General features: G+C 39.5%; 1 protein-coding gene across 2 annotated transcripts in view; it reads left to right on the forward strand.

Annotated features, from left to right (window-relative positions):
- LOC105567782 (cell adhesion molecule 2-like) overlaps nt 1-26,456 on the forward strand; it is a 73,565-nt gene that overhangs the window by 21,903 nt on the left and 25,206 nt on the right. The window contains exons 2-3 of one of the 2 annotated variants that reach the window (XM_012022917.1): nt 6,987-7,062; nt 21,186-21,309. In XM_012022917.1, the coding sequence (XP_011878307.1) occupies nt 6,987-7,062; nt 21,186-21,309 (200 nt within the window). The remainder of the gene's footprint in view (nt 1-6,986; nt 7,063-21,185; nt 21,310-26,456) is intronic. The other variant, XM_012022918.1, reaches the window with a different exon arrangement.

The raw sequence follows: 26,456 nt of genomic DNA on the forward strand, positions 1-26,456 counted from the left end.
CTCTCTCTCTCTCTCTCTCTCTCTCTCTCTCTCTCTCTCTCTCTCTCTCTCTCTCTCTCTCTCTCTCTTCGCTTGTGTATTTTTACATTACGTTCTTGCCATTCTCGTTAATCTCGCGTTCCAGGCAGAACTACTTTAGACTGATTTTCTTTCCTCAGTTTTTTCCGCCGATTCGTTAAGAGACCGTCCGAAGCAATTTCTTCAAAATTAAATCTCCACGCGCGCGCGTACACACACATATACATATACATATACATATACATATATTATGGATAGATAGTAAAGGTATCAATATTATAGCTAAATATCTTTGCAGAGATTATTTTCAATTTTTCCTTTGACAGATGTAATCGTTTTCATTAAATTTATCAATTAAAATTCATGATGGGAAATGTAAGATGTCTTTAGTCCTTGAAACTGATATTTATTCAAACAAAAAGGAGGAATCTATAGAAGGGAAAAAAAATTAAGTTCCGATTATAGTTTCATCTATACTACTTTGCATGTAAAAAGGAGAGAGATTTATTCTTATTAGGTTAAAAGATCAAAAGATCGCAACGTACATCTCTTAGATGCGTATACAATTTATGGAAGATGCATATGCATGTTCAACCCAGAGATACATATCTTAATGTCATGCATTCAATATTGAGATTCAAGATTCGAGAGATAGATACTAATTCTCGTTAAGCGGAAAAAAATTGATGATGCGGAGAAAATTAACGGTACAGTTTTGACTGACATGGCAAATTTATATCGTCGACACAGCTGTTTCGTCAATTAGTTGACAACACATCGAATCAGGACTTACATATAGATATATGTATATTCTCCGGCACCAGATGACAATGATCGTGCGAGCAAGAACGAAGACGAAGCGCTTGAATACCGGGAGTCAGGGACAAAGCGACTATTACGTTGCGCGGAAAGTGCCGCTGAATAATTCAGGCTGTTCTTCTGTTATGCACAGGCGGTAGAACAAAGAACTGTGATACATCAATATCTTGCAAGTGGAATAACTAATATCGTTTTACGTGCCGTGTAATTACATATTATATAGGCGCCGTCGGGAAATAGGGCAGTGATGGCGCGTCCATATATCGAGTCGCGAGATAACGTTGCCTTACTCCGGTTACGTATACAGCAGTGATATAATGGGCGAAAACAGAGGGAAACGGATCAGCGGCGAATCCGCCGAACGGAATTTTCGAAATAAAGCTGGAGCTCTGGCGTAACTATGGTAATGACTCCGTGCAAAAATGGCACGGGCAAAAGGGCACGAAAGGAAAAAGCGTTTGCACGCGATGAACCGGCATGACGACGGGCCGATAGCTCTGAAAAGCAAGGGGTCTCGGGGCGGATCGCACGAAAACGATGACGCGCAGGCGAGTATCATCGATTCGACATCGTAACTCGTTTGCTCGAGTAACGGCGCAGTGCGGTAAATTCGTCGAGGAAACAACAAGCGCGTTTTGTTGGACTCGACAGAAGCTGCGAATTAGACAATTCTATCTTATCGTCGCTTGTAGAAGTGATAATGCCGGTCGCCCATTCGGTTCCTCACTGTCTCATATCCTGTCATTATTCAATTTACCGAGGTGAACTTGATGATCGCGCACTTGGCTTCGTTCCATCAAACGATTTCTTGGTATTTACGACAACAGAATGGACGAGAGTTTTGTTAACTGAAGAATCAAAATCAAGTAACACCTAAATGCTGAAAATGTTATTTTTACTATATACAAGAAACATTTTGCATTTGAGAGAGAAAGAGATTTTTTTCTGGAAATCCAGATCTCGCAAGACAGCCTCGTGTCTCGATATATCTAGGTATCCAATTCCACATTCTTACCTTCTTACTTACTATGTGTTAAATCCTCGCTGCTTAATGTATACTAAATTAGTGCTTCCGCGATTTTTTGCGTGCACGGGACTTGAAAAGTTTTTTGTAATCCAGAACATCATTTGTGACATTTAGCCGGTATTTGACGTCTACCCTACAATTTCGCATCCCTCGCTCAGTCGCGGCTCTTTCGGCCAATTGAAAGACAGCGACGAAATGACAGGCTACACAAACACGTGCGCGTGGCACGAATTAATTAAAACACAGCAGGGTGAGACGCGGCGTCGCGCCGGCGCCGACTCACGGTGTTCCGTGATAAAGGACAGGGAAGCGTCGTTATTAATCCGCGTAAAATTAATGTCTGCTTATAATGAATTTCAACTTCGTTCCGGGAAAGCCACCGTAACGCGGAGGGCTAGTCTGTGTCTCTGTCTCACCCCCGTTCCTCCCCCCCCCTCTGCTCTCACTCTCGTAACGCCCGAAACGCGGACACTGCATAAATTAAAGATACCTCGGTGTGCTGCCCCGACTCGCAAGAAGTTTTAACGATAGCGCTTTTTTAGGTGCGTTATTACGCCGCTCTTAGATAAGTCAGTATTAAAATAGAGTCCCGGGTGCAACGGGGCATTCCCCCCCCCCCTCCCGTCGTCCCTCTATGCACTTCCTCCCCGCGCATATGTTCATTATGCAGAACTGTCGCACTTTATGGCGTGGTTTTATTTCTGGATCTTAGTATGTTATAACACGCGCATATTCATCGAGAGACCTTGTTAAAAATTCCACAATCACCACTTTCCGACGTGAAATGTGATAAGGAGATGAGCCCTCGAGTCCCGTGATTGCGCGGGCTTATCAAATTACGTAAAGTTTAATAATGGATCCCGATCGAGATTTCGCGAGAGTAATATTATTAGACATTCGTGTAGAATAGTGAGAGTTTCATTTTTGAAAATACTTTGTGAAACGACAAAAAAACGAGTTTGTCATACTTCCGTGTCTTATATTTCGCTTTTGCCAGCTTCAGAAGTAGTCTACGGAAAGATATCAACGGAAGTTACGGTGAAATTAGCTTGTCATATCCTCAGAAATAGCGCTCTCCGCATTGTCTGGCACAAGAACAACATAACCCACGCTAACACGGTAATACATAGCCCGCGCGAGAAGGGTGTCTCTTAATGTCGTTTAGAGCAAGAACAAGGTAGTTTCGGGGTTACACTGACTGATAAAGTGGCATTGTTCGCGTAAAGTCTCTAATCCGTGTGAGATTGTGTGTGTCGTATAAAGAAATTCTTAATGAAGATTAAGATTTATGGCGAACCGTAAAAAGCCGACGATAAATAAGCGTATTTCTGAATAAATGCAATCATCAAATGTCACATGAAATTAATTTTCACAGCAAATAGTTTTTACCAGTTTTATTATTTTTTTAAAGCGTTTCTCGTATCTTCATTTTAATTAGTTTTTATTACTAAATGTGATTGTCATATCTTGAAAGTTTTTCCTAAGAAAAGAAATTTAAAGATATGGAGAAAAGCTTTTTCATGATCTTATTGTTACGAGCTATCAAACGCCGCGGGGCATCGTTATTACGAGAAAGTAAACTATCGATTGCTCAAAATTCTCGATGCAAATTTCAGTAGAACTGTCAAGTCTTCGTAATCGAAGGGCCTACGATATATTCGTGATCGTCGTCCCGAAACTTAGCGAGTTTCGTGAAGGGGCGACGGCTCCGACAGCTATGCAAAGTCGAATCCCGGTGCAATTAATTCTCGGGCCAAATCGAAGCACGATCCTCTCGATGGAATACAATCGCGCTCTCTTGGCCGGCGTCACGACCAAAGGTGACTCGTCGAGAGAGGGAGAGAGAGAGAGAGAGAGAGGTCGCTTATCTCTCTTGAAGCCGATCATGTAATTCAACGAACGAGGCATGTAATTCAACGGTCCAAGCTAGAATACATACCGAAAGCGAGGACGTTATTGTTAGGTGGACGCGCGTAGTGAAACGAGAACCGGCGACGATCGGTAAGACGCAATTATTGTCGAACGCGTCGTCGCGTTCTTCACGATTAAATGAATTACTCAGACATTGACGAGTTTCATGCTCGTTCGTTGCATCGACAATCGGGTCACTTTTCTTCTCGAGTTGCGGGATAATAGCGTAACGTCACATCGTTAACGCAAAACGCGTTCGTTATTCCCCGTTTGTTCGGATCCAACTGCGCCGACCCGTTCTATTTTAACGACTTCAACGACAATCACGTGGATGGGTAACCCTACGCGCACGTTTTACTTCGCAAATCGCTATCCGACGCTAATCGATACGTCCGTAGAGTATCAAGTGAAACGCGTTTGGAAGAAATTGATACGATGAATAAGTGTAACTTTAAAAGGGGACAGTAAATATTTAAGTAGCATGTTTGCGTAATTAAAATTACGACGTGTAATTTATGTATGGGACGGTATAGCGGTTAAGTTGATAAATGCTTGAGAAAATATGGTGAAACGGCATCGATTTTCGCTCGTAATACCCCAAGAATCGCACACAACGTGTTACGCTGGTGTGTTGTGGGCAGTTCTCCCTCATCTAATCCTCTTAGGGTGATCTCGAAACTCGGATTCGCCTCGGACCTACGTCACCCGTAGCTTGCTTCTGACAGGGCATAACAATTTCCACCAGATGAACATTACCAGTTTACCAGTTTACTTTGCGAGGTATATGCAGAATCGAGAAGCAGACCCAAGTCCTTCTTCGTCTCTTACCCCTTCTCCAATTACGAAAGCTCGTGAGGTTTCCGCAGAAAGTTTCGGTTTGCCCGACGTTTCTCGTGCGCGCGTCGCTGGCTAAACTGTTTAGACGTGTCCTAGGACGGGCGAAAACTTCCAAGTGACGTTCGAATTTTGGTACTTACCATGTTGGGTAAAGACATCGGAAGCTTCGAAGGATCGACAGCGAAAGGGTAAGAAGATAGACATTACAGCTGGGTCGCGAGACGCGAGAAATGAAATATACTTCATCGTGTGACGAAAGCTTTGAGAATTTAAACTATATATTTATTAAGTGGATGTGTTGGACAGAATGAACTGAAAAATGAATTGATTTCTCAGCATTGATATTCCATTTGTAGCTTAGCTACAAACCATTGGCACTCATTAGAATGCTAATTAAATATTAGTAGTGCCCAAGTTTACGAATTAATTTGAAAGATTAAATTTAGTAATTTTGATTCGGTAGAGTCCACACAAAGCAGTGCTTGTTTCTATCCAAGTTTACACGCATCAATATTTTGACGTTAATTCGAGTATAGAATAAATCTCTCATTCGTCTCATTGCTGCCATGCATGGAATATAGCCCCGGCTTTATTTTACGATGAATTAATATGTATTCGACGTCTTCTTATGAATTGTCTACGGGTTACATTTGCGAGACAAGACCAGCGTCTGGAATGTTCTAGCCTCCACATTTAATCTGGCACTGAAAATTTCAGCTTGTCTCTGCCTAGGAATTCTCGCTCTTAACCTTTTCGTTCTTCACGTCCATTCCCGTTCTTCTGACAACGGCGACGACGACGACGACGACAACGGCAATGACGACAAAATTAGATACCGACCTCTACTAGTCGTTGCATGCACATACTTATGTACTCTCCGTACACAAGTATAGTCTGCTACGCTTAAAAAATATAAGAGTCGTGCTCAGACCTTGTACAGTAACTTTTCCTTAGTTTTATCTGGTGGAATAAAAATGCGTTAGATTATTAAAATGGGAAACTCATTTGATGGATATGTCAAGATATCGATTTTGTTTGTATAAAAATATCTAAAGAATAAGAATTTTTTAATATAAGAACACATATTTATAACGAAAAATTGATTTGCATAAAAAACGAACCACAGTACTTATATATGTATACAATATTTTATACAACATCTAGCATTTAAATAAACGATGATATGATTAAATATTGGCATTCGTATTAATATTTCATGGAATAATTTAATAAAACGATGCAAATGCTATTTGATTATAAAAGACATTTGCCCTTTTTAACGATGAATGAATAATAATGAATAAATTGAATAAATTTTTAATGTTATAAGATCTCAAGCCATGATCTTTAATTAATATCTCAAAACGTATAGTTCATAAAAATGGTCACTTTTTGGTGCGAGCACATCAAGAGAAGAGAAAATGAAGGAAGGTAGGGTAAACTACGAAAGACGTCCTAACAAAGTTCTATCTTCCATTATTTGAGCATCTAGCACGATCTACTTCCAATTCTCTGGATTATCCAATCGCGGCACAATTTTCCAAGCTTTACCGACCCTCGTCACTATTGAAAGCTCGAGCCGAAGGTTGGCGCGATACTCTTCCGTAAAAAGATTCGTGGTAGGTCGAGTAACTATACCGTTTTTTTAATACTTCTATTGTGCGCTTGGCAGTGGGTCAAGAGATTTACCGATTTAGGTGTGAAAGAAAGCCTCACATTTGAAAACGTTCTCTATTCACATCGGGCTGCATATCGGTAGCGAGTAATATTGAAGTAGCACTTGTTCAGGAGTTCCTGATCTAACTTGATCTAACAAGTAAACCTTTGTAACAGCTCCTTCATCCATTCTCTTGGAAACTTAAAGCTATAGAATAACTTAAAAGACTCCTTGATAAAACAAGAGAATAAATGTATTATTATATTTAACTGTAATATATAAATTTAAAGTAGCGATAAATATTATAGTTTAATGTCATCTCGATTCCATAAATATTTGAATTTGATTTCGGTCGAGTATCGCCAAGATACAAAAAATTATGTACAAAAATGTACCAGAAAACAATTTCAATAACGTTATGTAATTATTGATAAATTTCGTATGTAGATAAGTAAGATTTTGTCTCTTCCCTTCTAGTTTCCCCTTCAAATTATGCTTATACATACATATTCATAATTAAAAATCATTCCTTGATGCTTTTTGAAAGAGTGTCTTTTATGTCTTTTATTATCGGCAATATAATCGAACACTCGAGGAATCGTTGTCGTGCATTTCCGGCGACGTCGCATCGATAGCACCCCCAGGCGACAACGTATATACTCGCAATTGACATTTATGCGATCTCACGCGAGCTTCCTCTCTCTTTTTCTGTTTCAGTCGCTGCTCTGAAGCTACTTCACATAAATGTTCCGGCGTACACCCTCAGGGGCAAGAGTGCGCTTCTAGAATGCAGGTGAGAATGTTCGCCATAAGCTACACAAATGTCAACTGCTTTCTGCGTGCGTGAAATAGTCGCAATGTCAGCAGTGGTGCGTGCAATTTTGCCAGATTATTACGGCACATTTATCTCATAAATGTAATGGAGGAGACCTTATCCCCTCGTAACGACATACACTTCGAAAAGGAAATGGTTTCAAATCCCGGAACGATATCTCATGATATCGATATATTGGCAGAGAGATGTATTCGCGAAATCTGTTACCTCTGTAAACTATTCCGTGGCAGATCATTAATGCATGACTAAATTTTATAATGTAAGGTACGTCGACTTGACTAGTATTTAACAATTTAGTTTGTAATCGATAATACTCTCGAAATAGAAAGGAAATCTTACTCCTCTTTGTGCTACGTCTTCTCTCTAAATTTAGTCTCCATGTTTCTAAAAATATCGACATCCCTTGCAGAATACGTGTCTATATACGTGTCTCAAGATTTGCATTTAGAAGAAGAGTTTCATGATCTTTTTATATCCGGATACCGTAATTTGCTTATAGGACATTTAATTTTTAGACTCTTTTAAATTTAGTCAATCGATCTAAATATTATAACGTTACAATATAATGTTTAGATTTATCTATCCGTTCATATATGACAAATATTAATTTAATTCATATTTAATACAATACTGGATTAGAAGAAAATTAATATTAGTAGGTATTCATCACTTTAAACTTAATCGGTATTAATCAATTAATCAATATTTGTTAGTTTAAAGAAAGAAATCACATATGCACAGCGTATTAATAATGAAAATACATTATTAATAATTTATGGCCTTGCACACGTCTGAAAAGAAGAGAAATTCACGCTTTTAAGAAAATCTTAAACAACTATTATTTTATTAGTAGGTTTCGTTTGATTTCTTCCTCGATAAAGTACACAATTATGAAAATATGGAGAATTTCGCCGTGAAAAGTCAAAGCTTTCGTCGTTTGTTCACAAAGTACGATCGAGTTATATAGATGCGCTCCGCGCAAGATGCGTTCTGCGACTTATCGATCGATACACGTTCTTATTTTATATAAGAGATAATGCGAGAGAGATAATACGTATCTCATTGAAACAAGACGCTACTTTACCCTCATTACATAATTTCTGCATTCCTCCTCTCGGCATGCCTATTACCTTCCTTTCGCTCCGGCACATCCTCCCTCATTATTCTCTCCAATTACAACATCCGATTTTATGACGTACCTAACAAAATCTCGTTCGGCGAACTTCGTTAAAAATCTTTAATACCTTTCTTCAAACATTACGTTTGGGATCGTTGAAAGTGAGTTGAGGAAACGATTTTTTTTTTTAGTGGAAAGATCTTCGTGGAGATAGAGAAATTTATATCGAAGTAAAGAAAAAAACTGAAACAAGGGATACATCCTGTTTCATATATCAGGAATCACAGAGTAGAACATTTCTTTTTTATTTCTAATATTTACTATTACAATGTTTAAAACAATGAACAAAAATATACATATGTTGCATAATCGGGTATTAGAGTTTCCTTCCGGTTTGCTTGGTCCCCGTAATTTACACCGGTCATGATTACATTAGTTCTGCATACAATAATTTAATTGATTTATTTCATTAATCAAGTTACGCCTAAAGAGGACTTGGAGGGTTAAATTGATCAGTTTTCGAATGACCGGTCTGTAACGCGAGCCCCTCGCAATAGCATGCTCTTGTCGCGGCATAACAACGATAAATGATCGGTACGCAGGCGGCGCAGGACTCGCTAAATAATTCGTCGGGGTATACGGACCGCACAATAAAACCGAAATATCGCGGCATAATCACTAATGTATACCAACCCAGGTTCCGAGCCAGCGGGCGTGAATTCTCTATATGTATGCACAGCATGCAGGGAGCGCGGTGGCGCGACGAAACCGCTGTTCGTTCGTTACAACGCAAATGGTGGATCGTAATGAAGGACTAGACCTCCCAGCGGATAGTAGATTTTACACGTGCGCCGAAAGCGAAAAACTATACCATCACTGTTGCATCGACAGCGCGGATACAGGCGCGTGCAAATTCCATTTTCATCCGGAATTATTAAGACCGCTAGAGCGAGTAGTGGCGCCGTAGAGTGGAAGATACGCGAGGAGATCGAACGAAAAATAGAAGAGAAGAGCCGGCGGGATAAACCCGGCGGGAAATGCGGCCACAGAGGAGACAATACAGAAGACGGAACCGTTTCTCGCATTTACCCCGCCAAGGTAAATCGTGTAAGCGGAACTCATAAAAGCATCGGTAAGAAGCGAAGCAATAAAGTACGTATCGAGTTTGCGGTTAATGTTAAAGGAAAACGATAAATAAAATTACAAATAAAAGCGGACTACGAGAAGAAGAGAGCGGACGGACGGGTACGGAGATGGGGGGAGGTTGCGAGATGCAAGTCGGATCGAAGAACGAAGAAATCTCGATACTTTTCGAGTCTCTTCGTAGTTTATTTATTTACTCGCCTAGGCGGAGATAGGTCCGTGTGGGGAAACTTCTCGCCCTTTCTCCTGCCGCGCCTTTTTCCTTTCTCGTCCACGACTTTCTTCCTGCCGGAAAAAGATGCCCCTCGACCCCTAACTCGGCCGTGAGACTCGTAACTCTCGCGAGATTTCTCCGCGTAAGTTCTTTGCAGACGTTCTGGACGACTGCCGCGCGCTGCCGTGCGATCGTTTCCTCTAATCTTCCGATCGGAATTCCATCGCCGACGTTGATGGCTGCTGCTGCCGCTGCCGCTGCTGCTGCGGTCGCGACGACGCGACGGATCAAAATCGTTAGGACAGAAAGAGAGAAAAAAAGGAAAGGAGAACGCGAAAAGCGAAAGAAACAACGAGCCGTTAGTCAGCAAAACTCGTTTCAGTTGAACGATCCGTCATCGAATATGGGCGGTGGAAGAAAGAAAGTAGAGAATCGGAAGAAAGGAAAGAAAGAGAGAAACAGTCGACCAACGCAGAAAGGGAGCACCTTGAAGGTCTACCAAAGGGCCATGGATTTTCCCCTTCGCGTGCGCTTGGAATATACGTGACAGATCGATCAGCCCTTCGTAGTATTCGCGACGCGAATACATGATGGTCGAAAAGGACGACTCATATGGCTTGTGTATTCGACAGTCGATTCGCGGTCAATTCATTTATTATCATCTTTAGTGACAATAGTAAATCGTAATGATAAATACGTTGACGAAAAATCAGACTCGTCAGAAGGAAAATTTTCCAAATTTTGAGAACGTTAATAAATATGCCAGTTTGCTATTTAAACGGCATCGTTTTTCTTTTGTTTCGAATTATTGCTTATTTTGCATCTCTTTATTTCTTACATTTCTTGTACGTTCAAATTTTTACTTGATTATTCGTTAATAAAAACGAATGTATCAATTAAATTAATACATTTCGCTCTCTAGCGCACAGCGATAGATCTTGCTACTATTTCAATAGAGAATCACCGTAGTAACTGAATAGATAACGGTAATGGTTGTTATAAAATAAGAGCAAAGGATTATCACACTGTTAGTATAGTCAAGGTCAAGATTTTCTACTATCTTCTGTCGATTAGCCTGCGATTCGTCTGCTCCAATACATTCTCACCCCTTCTCGGCCCTTGGGTCGGGACCACCCCGGTTACCCATGCCATCCGCTAGATGGATGGTAATTGCATACCCTAAGTTATCACGGAATCGAAGTTTCTTCCGGTAGGAAACGACAAGCTTCACGGAATCTCTATTAGGAAGGCTCGATCGAAGTGCCGCGTGGACGTGTACTACGTACATACCGTTTAGTTTGTGTAAGAGTTATGTAGTCGCCATGTTTAGCTCGCACACGAACGTTCGTTCTCACGTAACCGCGGAATCACCTCGAGCGAAGGATAATTAAAGCGTAATTATATACTTGGCGAACGAGGGGTGGGAGGATGGGTGTAATGACGTTTAGTCGACACGTCGTAGATCTAAACGTCGTAATTGATGTGGTACTTAATGATCACGAATATGATCAGTGCTAGATATTATTGCTCTTGCGGAAATGTCGTAGAAAAATTCCTTGCATTTAGTGCAACAACAAAATATGTGATAATTGAAAATGTGCCGTGATCTTATTTACGATCAATGATGAAATTAAATTAACAAAATTTTGGTGACGGTTTTCAGTATTATACGAAAGAAATGTAATATTAAATGGAGTAGTTTGAAACACTAAGGGCTTTTTAAACGAACTTTTTTGAGTCAATTTTAAATAAAGAACTGTCATTTTTCTGACAGTATATATATTGATTGCAAAATATCTTTATTGCTTGTTCATGGTATATGGTTCATAGTTTTTTTTTTTCGAAAAAATGACAGGTGTTCACTCTAAACTGACAAGGAAGATGTTATTCACAAATGTCTCTTTGTTCACAACTCTGTCTCTTTCTTTCTCTCTCTCTCTCCCGTTTTACGCCGAGAGAAGTCATCCTGACGTATCCGTAGTTGCGAAATTTGAACAAAGGAAATTTATAGGTTCAACACTATAAGATACGATTACCGTCGCTTTGACCTTATATCTAATGCCAAGATATACATCGTCGAACCCAGCTCCATAAATTCGGCGCCCTAGAGCCGTGTGTCGCAAGGAGCGAAACGCATGAAGAACGATGAGCTTGCCCGAAACTCGGCAAACCGTCCGGTAACACGTCGATTCGATGACCGAGCCGTGAGTTATTGGATTTCAAAGTTCGGAAGTAAAATTCGTCACATCGACCGCCGGCGAATCGGCGACGGCAGTGTACGCGCGGCACGTACCGTCGAATTGACTATTGCACTTTGAAACTCAATAACTTACGAACGAGAACCGACGCGACGCTGCGATATTGAATTCAAACTTTCCTGTTATTCTTATATGACGGACGATTTATCCCGGTAGAAAACATTTTCTCTTAGACATTTCCGCGGTACCAAGATCCGATTCGAGACGCGTCCTTCTGCTCAGCAGCCGCCACGGATCCCTTTGCTCCGCGGCACTCGACTTTGTGTTCCCCATATTTAATAATATATATTGTTTGTGATATTTTCAGAAATTTATTTATTCATTATGTATTTATGGATAACGCGTTAATTTATGGATAACGGTGACGGTATTCCATAAGCTCGACAGAATTTATGTATTAAAGCGTGACACGGATACTTGTTTTGCGCAAATTCCATAAAATATGGTATGCAGTGTCATTGCACGTACGTCGCATGAAGCACTTTACGTTAATCTGCGCTATGCATATGCCGCGCACGACCCCCTCCCCCGTCTCCCTTCTGTAATATATCTCCATTTTTCGACAAAGACGTGCGCGCAAAGGTTTGAGATAAAGATATCTCTTTAGCTAAAATGGATACAAAAGGATACGGTCTGCCAAAGTCCTTTACGTTTAAGCGTTCGGAAATTCTTGTAAAACGACGCAGAACACAGCGTGCATTTTTGGGACGCGATCGTCGTTTCAATTAATAATTTTATTCGTGAATGAAATACTCGTGCGTTGGCCGGATCAGCCACGGCTTCCACAACTTTATTCGCCCGTCGAACGGGTATCGTATTTGCCAGAGGAAACAATATGCTCCCCACGTAACGTCGTAAACGAGACTGTGAAAGCGCGCGAAGCGCCTACAAATTGGAACATACGCTTTTTCCGCGGTGTCTCGAGAAATCGTGGAGAAAGTGGAGTGGAGCATTTCTCTCGGCGCCCTTCGATCGGCGACCCTTTCACGCTTTTACCTTCTCACCCTCCGTCGCGGACGCTCTCCTGAGTATGTGGACCCAATGTCACATTGACTATCGCATAAATCGAGGCACATCAGCTTTTCAACATGCTCATTTCGCTTCATTTTATAAGCTACTGTATCTCCCCCCTCCTCCCTCTCACGCGTTATTGCACTTGTTTGCGCTGTACTTCCAGTTCGATGTTTTAAACGAATCCGGGGGTGAAGGGGCGGGAACAACGACGCCCGCATCGCGAGCATTAATTGGATCCTACTCGACTCAGACAGCTGTCAAGGAACTCGTAATTGAATTTCTGAAACATTAATCCGACTGGCACGCCGATCCAGCGGCAGCGAATGAAATCTTGAGACAGCAGTAAGAGGGAAAGTGTGAGAGAGAGAGAGAGGGAGAGAGAGAGGGGGGGGGTGAGGAAATGAGAGAGAAGAAAACAGGTAGAAGTAATCGCACTCGGTTTTCCCTCTCTCCTTCTCACTTCCTTCACACTGGATCTCGCCATGTCCCGTCGAAATTTACAGTAATCGGAAATACATTATGCTTCTTCAAGGAGACGAATAACTGTTAATTATAAATCCGAGAATAATTAAACCATTGGATTAGCGAACAAAAGCTACTTGAAAAGGCATTGAATAATCGATGTTTGTATAATATTTCGACCGGACATTGCACTTAATAATTCTCACGGGAGATAAAATGTTATATTTTTAAGAGTTATAGTAAAGATTAAATAATTTTATTAAGAGCTTTGACAAATTTTATTCTTACGTAGAGGATATAATTTATGTAACAATTGCGCTAAACGACGGAATATTTTATATTTTGCAGAAATAGAGACTTACAAATAATTTTTATCGATAAAGCTTTTGTTTTATTCGAGCGCAACACATTATTCATATACATATTCTTCAGAAAATCGCTCTCGCGACATTTTGCACCATTTGGCGATTTTCTAAAAGGGAGAAAGATAAATATTATATGATATTATTTTCCAATCTTTTTTTATGATTTTTCTTTTATATTTACGGAAAATGAACTTTAATTCTACACTTGATCGCGTATTAAAGAGATCACGTACGATACAACAGCAATGCGATAGGTTAGAAAGGAAAGGAAACACAAAAGGAAAGGATCCTACGAGCACAGTATCTCCTTTGTCCTGCGATTTCCACATTTTGACTCCTTATCCTCTTATCACCTTTTACGATACCTTAATCCACCACTTGAGTACGGATCGTAGCAATGAGCTATTGTATGGTCTTTTGAAATTGTTCAAGTAACTCCTATTATAGAGAAAGGTGGGAGTTTATTTATAAATCATACAATACGTTTTACAATTTGTCATTTTTCTATAAAATTGTTGATAAAAAAAATCGCAAAAGTACATTATATTCAGTGAGATCCTCATTATGCAACAGGAAACAAACACACTTCAAATAATTTATAATAATAAATAATAAATAATTTATAGTAATTTAATTAAATCGAGTTAATTAGGTTTCCAATAATTGTATCATTTAATTGATATTCTAAAATATTCCCTTTCATCGTAAGTATTTCCGCTGCAATGTAATTCACATTGATTTGATACGTTTAATTTAACTGAGAAGTTTCGTATCTTCACTGTGAAGATACACAAGTATCTCGAGGAAGCGCGACCATATGCTCTACTTGGAAAATTATTTTGTCAGAGGCAGAAACTTCCAAGCAAGAGGGGAGATTCGTTGCGATATTGACGTTTCACTTCTCCAAACTGCAAAGATATAACGAAGCTTCCAGATTTCCGTACAGATTCGCAAACTTGTACCTAATGTTGCGTGCTTAATTAGGACTTTTGAATCGCGATACACTGCGTGCAGTGTATTTCGGAAAGACCCTCGTAGAAAGACCTGGTGTTTGCGTAACTTGGCCTCGCAGAAGACATTTCGCGGTGCAATTTAATGTTCGCGACCGATCGATACTACGGTTTAATTTACTTAACAGCAGTTACCTATTATTTGAAAATTTTTGGGGAAGATACTTAAGCAAAAAGTGTTCTTTTCAATTCGCGCGAGAGGAGCATATTTTTATTTATCTTGAGGGGAATAAGACGTTTAAAATGCATAAAGTACATCGAGATAAAAAGATGCTTAAGGAAGACTTCGCTTCCTAAAGTTATTACAATATTTACTGCGAACCCTTTCATCCTCACATCAAATATGCGTACGTCATATGTATCCGAGGGTATAACTAATTAATTAACTGAGCTAAGGAATCATTACTAATAATCTCTTTAGTCGGATAATAAAAGATCACTGGGAAAAGAATGTGTATCAAACGTGCATCAAACTGTCAATTATGTCTTTTTTTTTGCGTGGTAACAATAGATGTGTCACAATTGCGATGAAAATAAACGTTTTAATTATAGTACGTTTATCGACACATCTTCCTGCGCTACACGTAAATTACAAATTAACTAGTTCTTGCTAACACGAACTTCTCTGGTCAGTTTATTCGACGTTTGTATCGCTATCTCTACAGCAGCAATTTCTCGCGCGTACAAACTCACCTCTCCAGAAACGAAAATTATTCGTGACACGCTTGCTGGATCGTCAGCTCTTTCATTAGTAGTTTTCTAAAAATTCTACAGGTAATTAAATTGGAAAATCTCGAATGAGAATGTTAAGAAAGTATGACACTTTCCAAGTTTTTCAAGAAGAATTTCCGTCCGATTACTCGTGCAAGTTACATTGATTTTGCGGGGAGATTCAGATAATGAAATAATAAGAAAATAATTGTTGACATACAGTTGCAATTAAATCCTCATGTGTGCCAAGTTAAATCAGATAATTATTGCATGTTGTGCTATGTTATTAAATTGCATGTAAATCCTATTTGAGCGTCTATGATAGCGCGACTACACGCGTCTTAAAACGAAAAATAACGCGCGCAACTGTGTAATATTAATAACCTTCATTATACTAATCGCATATCCATTAGCGATAATATGTAGAAAATCATGCGACCGAAATTATTGAGTATTATCACGTTTGTATACCGATCTATTATGTTGCGCGTATAAGTTACTGCGAGATTGACTGCCTCATTTTAATTAATATCTCCAACATGTTTATTTAATACGACAAAGCTTTGAAACCAGTACATTGCTAATTTGCCATTAGTTAAATTATCGGACGTTCCGCATATTCGAACGAGGAATGCGGGGGTTAATCAAAAAGAGCGGAAAATACCATTGTCTTCTGACAATGGAATTTTTTAATTTTCCTGTTTTGTGTTTCCCTGAGCCGCATTATATTAAATTCCGATAGTTTGCGTAACCAAATACGAGAATGTTCGATCGCATTTTATTACTTTCGCACCTGTTTGATGGAATAACGCGCGGTTTAAATTTATGGGACTGGATATATCCCAAACGAAGATTCATCGCTACATGTTGGTTTCGGCATTACACGCACTCCTTCCTCCGTATAATTTCGCCACAGAGAATTTCTCCTATTACAAGTTCCACAGTCCTTCATTCTCATGCTGTCTAATCGTTGAATTTCGCCTCGATTGCCCCGCGAATCTCATTCATCATTGCGACATTTTCCTCGGTCTTACTAGCCCGAACAGTCTCAGCACGATTTGATTTCGCGTTTATCAAATTGCAAATTGATTTCAAACCTTGCCACGCACGAACGCAATCGCTGCTGTACCACATTTTGTAACTTTTTTAAATGAAGGGTTATTTATACATACATCATCCCGTATAAAATATTAAAATGCTGCACGTAAAAAACCCGCGATACGTTGAATTTATGTATAATAAAAAAATTCATTGAATAAATTTATCAAATTTACATAACGGGAATAGACATTTAACTGAAGTGAAAATCGTATATTGCCTGGTATAACCGTGTAATTAACAACAAATTAACAAAAACGTGAGACGAGATAAAGGTGACGTTTAAATAATTAGCTGTTCATCAAATAATAAAGTCTGCGCGAGTTGTTTATTTCATCAGCAATTTTGTATTAAAATGCAATCTCGAAGAAAGACTCGATTTCTTTATTGGCAGTGGTAAAAAGGGACGGAATAAGAAGCAGCAATAAAAGACGGTAAATGATGGTTCAAAAATACGAATAGATTACATTTGTTGAAGAAGGGTATTGAAATCGACAAGCGCGCAAAGAATTGGAAGAATATACCACACAGGCAATGAAGAAAGGAAGGAAGGAAGGCGAAAGCCGAACGAGAGGGGGAGAAAGATATGCGAGAGCTGGGCGCGGAAGAGAGTGAGAGAGTGGAAGAGCAAAGAATTCCCGCAGGACACGACCCAGCAAATGAGCCGGAGAATGCAAATCAATCCCACGACGCGGCGCTCGAAATTGTGCACCTACGCTCGAATGCGGCAATCCCTTTTCCAGGGCTTTGCTGCACGTGCTGGTGAAGCGGCGTTACCGCCACCAACACACAGCCTACGAATGCCCCCCCAGGGTACGTCACTGCAACGGTGCAACGGCGCAATGAGACCGACATTGCAGCGGAGCGTGCATTATCGCGTCCGACGTGTCCGACGCGACCTGGAGAACCGCCGCCGCCTCCTGTGCGGATCCTCTTCGGGGAATAACGTTTCCCCGACGCTGCCTGCAACACGACTTCGCTTGCTCGCGGATCCTCGGTGGCGAACCACGGGCTCTTCGCTCCGGCGTACTCTACCGCATTTCTGAAACGACGCAATACATGCCAGACGGCCGGTGGCAATCGCCAGACGGCCCTTTTACGCGCCACCTTAATACACATCGTATTTTCTTGCGTTAGCTTGTCGCTTTTTTTTGCGATAGCTCGCTGCGCGCTGGAAAGTCGCAAAAAAGGGGAACGAGTTCGCTCTGAATGGCCGAACGGATATTTTTAACCAGGACTTAAGAGCTTAGGAGCGAAATTCGCAAAGACTGTCTTATTTCTGGAATCCTGTCTTTTAAATCTCATAACTCTGAACAAGACTTTGACGTCTAAACTTAACTCTTCCTGCTTTATCCATTCTTATGCTGGTTTCATCAGATTTCGCGAAATTTGGCTTTACGATTGTCATAGCAAGTAAAGCTGTATTATTTCAAGAGTGAGTTGAGGGAATCTGTTTTAATCTTATTTCAAATAACGTATACAATACGAATTAAGCAGTTGACCTTAAAAAACACGCTTCTGAAAATTACGAGATATATATTTCTATTTTTCATATTCTCCCATCATTTCTGAGTTTATTTTTAGAATATTATAATTATTTTAATTACGTTTATTTTATTTTCTTAAATTACTAACCCGCCGGTTTCGTCTGTTTGTTTAGAGATACCAGCTATTCTAAGATTGGTCTCATAGCGCCGTTGTTATTTCGTACGCGGTCTCTTCCTTTAGTAGCGAGATAAAATCTTTAATTATAAACCGCTTTTAAACTTTTCTGACGTCCATGCCCATTTTTAATTTCAATTAATTGTACCGAGAATAATTGAATAAATGTTCTGATATTCTCACACATTTCACAAATGCTAAATTCTCTCATTAAAGCCACGTGTCGGATAAGATCGTATTAATAGAATATCTCGTAAACTTTCTAATGACGTCCGTTTGATGAATATGGACGGATCGAATGCGAGTCTGGACAGAGAGAGAGAGAGAGAGAGAAAGCATATGCGGTTACTTTTGCAAACGCGTCACTCGTAAGAACATGGCGATGACGGGGTCGAAGAAGCGATTCCCTTTGTCATAACCGACGAACTAACCGCTCAAAAGGTTTATCGGAGCATGACCGAGAAACTCCATTGAAATGTAATTTAACGAGATGGAACGGTGGGGGGAGGGCTATCTAAAAGGGCGATTATAGCGAAAACGACAAATGCGCGGTCGTGGAGTAAGGTACCCTCTTCCGACCGGATCAATCGTTCCGAACATAATATCAAAGATGAAATTTAATTGTGAATGAACGTAGATATGAATTTGTTAGTCGAGCTCGCGACTAATTTGTCGTTGAAGCAAAAGGGGAACGCGGAAACGGTAGCTTTTTGCCTCCGCCATAGTTAATCGTAATTATCGATAACGACCTCATTTTGCCTTTTGACTTAATAATCCCCGGTGCATTTCCTTGAGTTTAATATATCTGAAGATACGCGTGTAATACGTGTACATATAATATCCTTGCGAAGGACATTATCGGTTACTATGAACGTGCAAACACGGAGGTGCATGTAACGATTACGGAACGTTACATTATAAAAGAGTATTATCTATTACATGCTATTCGATACATGCTATTTAACAAAAATGGCGATGTAGGCAACCGATATTTTCGATTTGCCATCCCGAATACAACAAGGGTAATCCGCGATTAGCGAAATGACGGACTACCGCGACCGTGTGCTCGGATCACGGATATCGATCAATTATTGCAATAGTACTCGCCCTACATTCGAGTCCCGTCACGCAAACAAGTCCCTTCGATCCTTCCCGTCGAACGTAATCACGTTAAAACAACATACGAACGCCGAGCTGCATTTCGCGAGTTCGGGAAAATCGTGTTTATGGTCGATGCCTTTAGGATCCGTCTGTTTCGGACGATCGTAAAAAGCCTCTGATGCGAGCGATTTTTCAAACGGCTCTCTCTCTCGCTCTCCTCCCACCCTCTTCTCTCTTTTTCCTCGCCTATCAATACAGTGTTTTATGACATTTGTGATCCGTCGTTATAATCACCTGTCGGCAAAAACGCTATATCCATGTTCTCTTGAAAGATCATCCCTTTCATGGACACATGATAACGTTGTAAAAATTTATGCGAAATGTTTCAATCCTTGCACTCTCGAGCAATGCGCATTCCCACGTGGCAATTTGAGTACACGTATCGCACAAGATGCAGTCGTGAGATTAATGTTTAATCACATGAAATTAACGTACTCCAAGATGTTAATGCGCTGCTCACCGTGAATGTGAAATACGTAATGTCTATGTAAATTGCTTCTGGAAAGCTATTAAAATTTAATAAAGAGATATCGAGCAGGCCGCAGATGTCCCAAGCCCTAAACGCTCGATGGGGATCTGTTAATCGCACGGCAATAAGCAGCATGTTAGAGACGCGAGGTTCAAGAACAGTGCTTTGTTCGTGCTACTCTTAAGAGCGAGAGAGAACTATTTCAATTAATAGCGCGATCCGACGATAGAAATAATCGAACGAGGGCCAATTAAGGATGCGATCTAAAACCCGGCACGAATGGGGCGCGCGTTCATTTCACTTTTATTCCCAGCTCGTCAGTGTTCGCTCGTTTCCACGACTCATCTCTATTGTGCCGAATGAACCGCAGAACCGATTAGCCCGTGGATACGTAAATTGCGTCCACGATAAAAGCGGCTTGTGAATAGGTGGATGGGGTGCCCTTCAGTAGCAAAGGGTAGGCGCATTGGGGTTGGCCCATGCAGCTACCCATACAATTAGCTCTCGTAGTCTCACCGCCAATCTGGACTGAAGATTCGGAATGATGGAACAAGTGCTGGCGCATGTACATACATCACGTACAAACTGTTTCAAGTGTGTTAGTGGAAACCAAATTATTAAAATGAAATTAAAATTTTATTTGAAAGTAACTTTTGCAATATTTAAGCTTCCCGTAACTGTTTGCCAGACCGAGCCAGACTGGCAAACAGTACTTGGACGTGGCTCCGTTTTCTCGATGTACACTCGATGCTTCAACTTTGAAAAGCAAAAAATATTGACTATTTAAAAGCTCTGTACCTTAAAACGTTTATATTCTCATTTTCCTGAATCTCGTGTCGTGCGAAAAAGCTTATTCAATGTCTAAGTGGATTATTTTTCGTGGAAAACTTTGGAGTTAATGCGCCGAAAGTAACAAATGAATTAATTAAAAATTCTAAGTTAAAATGAAAGTCTGTACGGTGCCATATCGTTTAATTAAATATCGGTTATAAATTGATAATTATTTGCAGAACATTAAATGTTGGAAAAAACCCGGTATTCGATACTCATACAATCTGTTCTAATACACGTTCAATTTTGACATGTTACGAATAAAATAAATTCTCCAAATTGGAACTGTTAAATGCGCTTTTCCTATGAATTTAATTTATATTTGTTCGATCAATGTGTTATATAAATATATTTGTGCGACGTATTCATATGCAATACGCATAGCATATATATTTAGCAGAACAAAGCGCGGTATGCAGCATTTTGATTACATCGGGAATATCGCAACAATAAGGGATATTTGCGAATTGTCTCGAGGCTTAGTGTCTCAGGTGTCTTTACTAGTAACTTAGCGAACAGCTGCGGAATGCATTTAGTAATATGTCTCGCGCAATCTCCTGTTTCAGATATGATCGGGAGAGAGACCGTCTCTATGGTATCACATGGTACAAGGACCACGAGGTATTCTACAAATACGTACTCCGAGATAAAAATCCCCACGTCTATGACGTCAATGGTGTTAAAGTTGACGTGAGTAAGATGCCCTCTCATGTCCCATTGTAATTCACCGTTATTGTTTCTATTGAATCTTCAATATTTTATCAAGCATCCTTTTTTTTTTATAAAGAGCACTTTACTTATAGTATAATTGTTAAATTTTACGTCTTCGCGTTGTCACGTGGAAATCTGCTGCACGTAGAAACAGAACTGACAAATCGGCAGATGACAATTGTGAGTGAAAGCAAACGAGTACGTCATAGCTAGAGAATGTATATAATCCCCGGAATGCGAAATATTTTAACAGCAATGGATTAGTTTAAACCTAGATTTACGTTCGCATCTGTTTCGATAAATCATTCAATAAAACTCGAACTCGGCGCAGGCAAATAAATCGAATTGAAGACCACCATATCGCGGCGATGCGTCATGGACGATGAATTTTGAGACAAATCTCGAAATCTATCGCGAGTACCCGATAAATTTTTCGAAGACGACCTCCTGCAGATATGTCTTAAACGTCGATATATCCGGGATGCCGGGTAACAGGTTGGAGAGCCTCCGGGTCAAACAAAGTGGAGCTTTCGACCTGATCTACGATACCAATTTCATGGAAAAATCTTCGAATCGCTCGAGCATACGTAGTGAGAGAAGAGAACGAAAGATTTGCTCTAACGTTGCAGGTTATAGAAATCGGGAAAACTATCGGTTCTCCCGCAAACGAAACCGCGAGCGATGAGCAAACTTCGTTTCGAAAATATTTGTCTCGTCCCTCGATAAACGGAAACGGTCTTTCTGCGAAGGAGTTTAACGCGCAAGCTTTACGAGCTGCTTTGTCGCCAGCAATAAAAACATTTGTTCGTCAAAGAAAAATATCGTTTGTCGTATAATCCGCAAAGAATCGGAGATTAATTCAACGGCTGGATTTTAACGACGTACAACGCGAAATGATTGCATTCTGTTGCAAGAAGGTTTTTTTTATCAACTCTAACATTGTTAAGGATGGGATAAATTTTATGCCTACTTCTAATATATGTATATATTTTTTTAGAAGGAGAAGAAAAAATTTAGTTTAATTTCCTTCTGAAAGTAAAGTTATAATTATATCCAATCGAGATAATTTATTACAATGTAATGATCTCTTGATGTACCACTTTTTATACACGTTAACATTTTTAATATTTTCTTCTTAGGATAATTAATATTTAAAAAACTCTCTCTCTCTCTCTCTCTCTCTCTTGCAATTGAAATTATGCGCGAGATAATTTGGACATAAACTACCAAAAGTCCCATTGTATGTTTATCAATCCTTTGTCTCGTTTTATATAGAGTTGGCAAAAAATGGATCTGGGTACACTATCAGGACCCGGTGTGGTTCGTATATACCTGTGCGAGGGAATGTGCATCATATATCATAGACCGCCATTGTGCTCAACAACGTACGCGGGAGCGCTCAAGTTTTACGGCTTTCCGCAAAGATTTAGCGGCGCCAATCTACTCTTTATATTACGGAGTAGATGAGGCTGAATTCAGAGATCTTTGCGAAAGGAGATTGCGCTAGGGCGATGCATCCCGTGCTGTCGTGACGCGATGGATATAGGTCGCAATACGTTCATTGAAAACAAACTGAACCGATTTTAATGAACACGCGATATCGGCGATCAGGTAATGTGATTATGTGTCCACGAAACGGGAAAATCGAGTTGTTGCAAAATTCATATCTATCGATTTTTTATTTTCTTACTATGTTCGGCGAGAGCTCAAATAACCGTCGTTCAGTTTCACAATCCGCTTAATCTATTATATATCTTTGTCTTTACCGATAATATAAAATAATATCTTTAAGAAATTCTCATATAATGCAGTTTGACATGCAACATTTTATATAATTTACTCATAAAATCTGGATGTATGGTAATGTATGAAAAAGGATTACTCACAATTCATAAACTTGGGAGATAACAAAGAAATTTTAGCAAGTAGAATACCTTATTCATAAATATGTATGAATTGGATTCTTTGATACTCGCTTAATCTTATTCAATACAGGAAAAGCACACGATGTGGAATTTTTTTTAAAAGTATCATTTATTTGCATTTATAAACGATTCCTTTTAAGCATGAAAGATATTGTTCTAGTATAATTCTCTTGATCTTATGATATTGCAATTTTTCTTTCCATCAAGTTCGCCCATTTTTAGTGTCAACACTTTATATGAAGCAAGATAAAAATAAGACGGATAACTACGTAAACTTGTTCTTCCTTTTCTCTTCTTTCTCTTTCTCTCACTCCCCTTTCCTGTCTTACATTTTAATATCTATAGACGAGATCCTTTTGTGTTGCGCGCAACGGGACAAGCTGTAAAATGCAATTACCTTTACGACTACATACACTCGCTTTGATGTAGGGCGCTTTGTGGTTGACTGCGTCGAGTGTATCTTTTTTAATATTCTAAATATTATAAAATTCTCCAAATTATGAAAACCAGAATTTTCTGCCTTTTGATTTTATGATGCGCGAGATATTATCGAATGAAGTCTGAACGACCCTTCATATAAAAAAAATTTATCAATTTTAGCGTGTGCAATGTGGGATAGAGAAAGAGAGAGAGAGGGGGGGGGAATTTTCATTATTTATTACTTTACGAGATACTTATGATTTATTCAAAAGCAGTAAACATTATCAATAGCACCTTCCATTCTTACAGTTATTTTACTTTTTGGTTTACGTTATTAATTTACAATCGTGTGTCATTCCAATTTAACTAGTATTAAATTTCATGAAGATGTAGAAAAACTTTCAATGAGCATCGTGCGATTATCGGACAGCAGTCTAGTAATTGAAAAATCGTTGGACGACATTTATACCGATAGGAGAGGTCCGACCGTACACCACGTTCGTGCACGTGGCGTATTGAATCGTCGAAGGTAACCGAGTTTACGGTGAATTGCTCGTTCGACTGTGAAGGAATCGTATCGTAGCTCCCTGAGAAAGGACTAAAGTGAAACTTGCACCGCTCACGATACGGGGCGAGAAAGCGTGGACATCGAGGAAAGGGAAGCGTCGAACCGAGCTAGGGACACATGAGCATGTGTGAGATTCGTGTAAAATATTTCAATTTATTCTCGGGTCGCGAGAGGTCCGCGGCGCGTGTTCAACGATACTGCATGTATATGTATGAACAAAGTCGCGCAATAATAAAGCGTCGCATTCAAAGCTATATAATAAAAATAAAGCTCGACTACCCGACGTCGTAGATGGGCTTAGTTATGGAGAGTAGTGTTATACGCGATCGCGTGGTATTATGTCGCGCAATAAAAAGGACCATCGTAATGGGGTAACGCGGAAATGCGCAATGCAAAGAAAACCGAGAAATAACAGGGACTGTTCTGGAAATACGCATGTACTATTTTCTTTTAAATCCCACGGCAGAGAAACTACTAATGACAAAAAAAAAGTATAACGCAAGAGGTACGAAATGCAACAAGATATAACGGGACTCGGTTGACCGTCGCGAGCGTTGCGTATCTCGCGTACATGGAAATGTAATTTAAGATTTAATTGCCGATACGCAAAATGTTCAAGATCGAGCGAGTCAGTTTTCATCTAAGAAATTTTTTCATATTGCAGAATGCTAACGGATAAGTAGTCCACGATTAGTTTTGACTGAGAAATTTTTTATTTGATAAATGAAAATGTAGTATTAAAAATGGAAAATTTGCGCTAAACGAGATGACGTCCTATAAGGCTTTTGTTCAGGGAAAACTTGAAAATTCTCGCGAGATGCAGGAATGAAAAAATATGCAGTTCCGCGATAATTTGTGCAGCACAAAGATGTGGGGCGCGCGACATTGAAACACAGACCCGGGTAAATTTCATTGAGAAATCGGTTGTTACGCTCGATACGGTCGTAAGCCACCGTGTTTGCAGAGCATAGGTTCGACATCGTCGCGACGACGCTACGAAGGATCGTCTCGATTCTCGAGACGGTGCGTCCGCTTCCGATTCACGTTTTCGATGGCACGAAAGTTCCGCTCTCCTTGGTGCTCGTTAATATCGTCCGACGTGTAACGAGCATTACGTGAGGCGAATCGGTTCATCCCCTTTGCCCGCCTGGCCGCCGATCTTTCGAACCTTCTGTATTGGATAGCGGACTATTAATCTGGCTCGGTCCAATAGTTCCCCGATATCAGCGAAGAAAATTCTTCGTGGACAAAAGCGATCGTGTCTACCCGCCGCTGCCGTCGCGCCTGATTCTTGGCGTGTATTAAAGTGTGAGGAATCACGCAAATTTAACAAGATATGACGTCGTTAATCGCAACGCGAACAAAAGGAGCCTGCAAAGTATCCTATCGCGTTATTCCTTATTATAAATATTTCTTTCCATGGTACTCGTTCATAATTTTTATAAATCTTTCTGTAATTTTTTTCTCATACGTTTAATGAATTTCTTTCAATTTATTATTGAATTATGAAATCTACTCTCTAAAACAATCGGTGGATTATCACTGAAAACAGTGAATATTCACTGATTCACAGTTAATAAGTAGTTATAGCACTGAATTATTCAATGCTACACAGAAAAAAAGAATATTGTATTTTTCTTTTAAAAATATGTTTTGTCTCAACGTGAAAATCTTGAAATGAGATTATATTGCGTTAAAGAAACAAAAACTTACTTGAGAATGCAGCAATTTTACATAATTAAATCAAGAAAAATATATGCTTATTATTTAAGAATAATTTTCTTGAATGGAAAGGAAACAATATTGGATAGAAAATAGCATATTTTCAAATCAAAGATTATAATAATTAAAATTATTTTATTGTCAAAATAATTACATGTGTTCTTAAAGTGACAATTATAGTATTTAAAGAAGACTATAATATTGTTGGAATGTAAGATTATTAAATGCTTCTAAGAAGATTATAGATTGTTCGTATATATACAAAACAATGAACGTGTTAACTTGAATATATAAGAGTTGATCTGACACTTTTTTTTCTGTGTGTATTTATAACTGTTTTCAGTGATAATCCGCTGATCGACTTTTAGAGAGTATTTTTCACAGTTGAACAATGATCAAGTTTATTCTCGGTCAGCTTTATTATGACTTAATATTCGCTCTTCGATATTCGGCTAAAATTATTTTCTAAAATGAATTTAACGCGCATTTCT

This window comes from Vollenhovia emeryi, unplaced genomic scaffold (assembly GCF_000949405.1).
Source record: "Vollenhovia emeryi isolate VEMERY1.0 unplaced genomic scaffold, V.emery_V1.0 DF939134.1, whole genome shotgun sequence".
NCBI lineage: Eukaryota > Metazoa > Arthropoda > Insecta > Hymenoptera > Formicidae > Vollenhovia > Vollenhovia emeryi.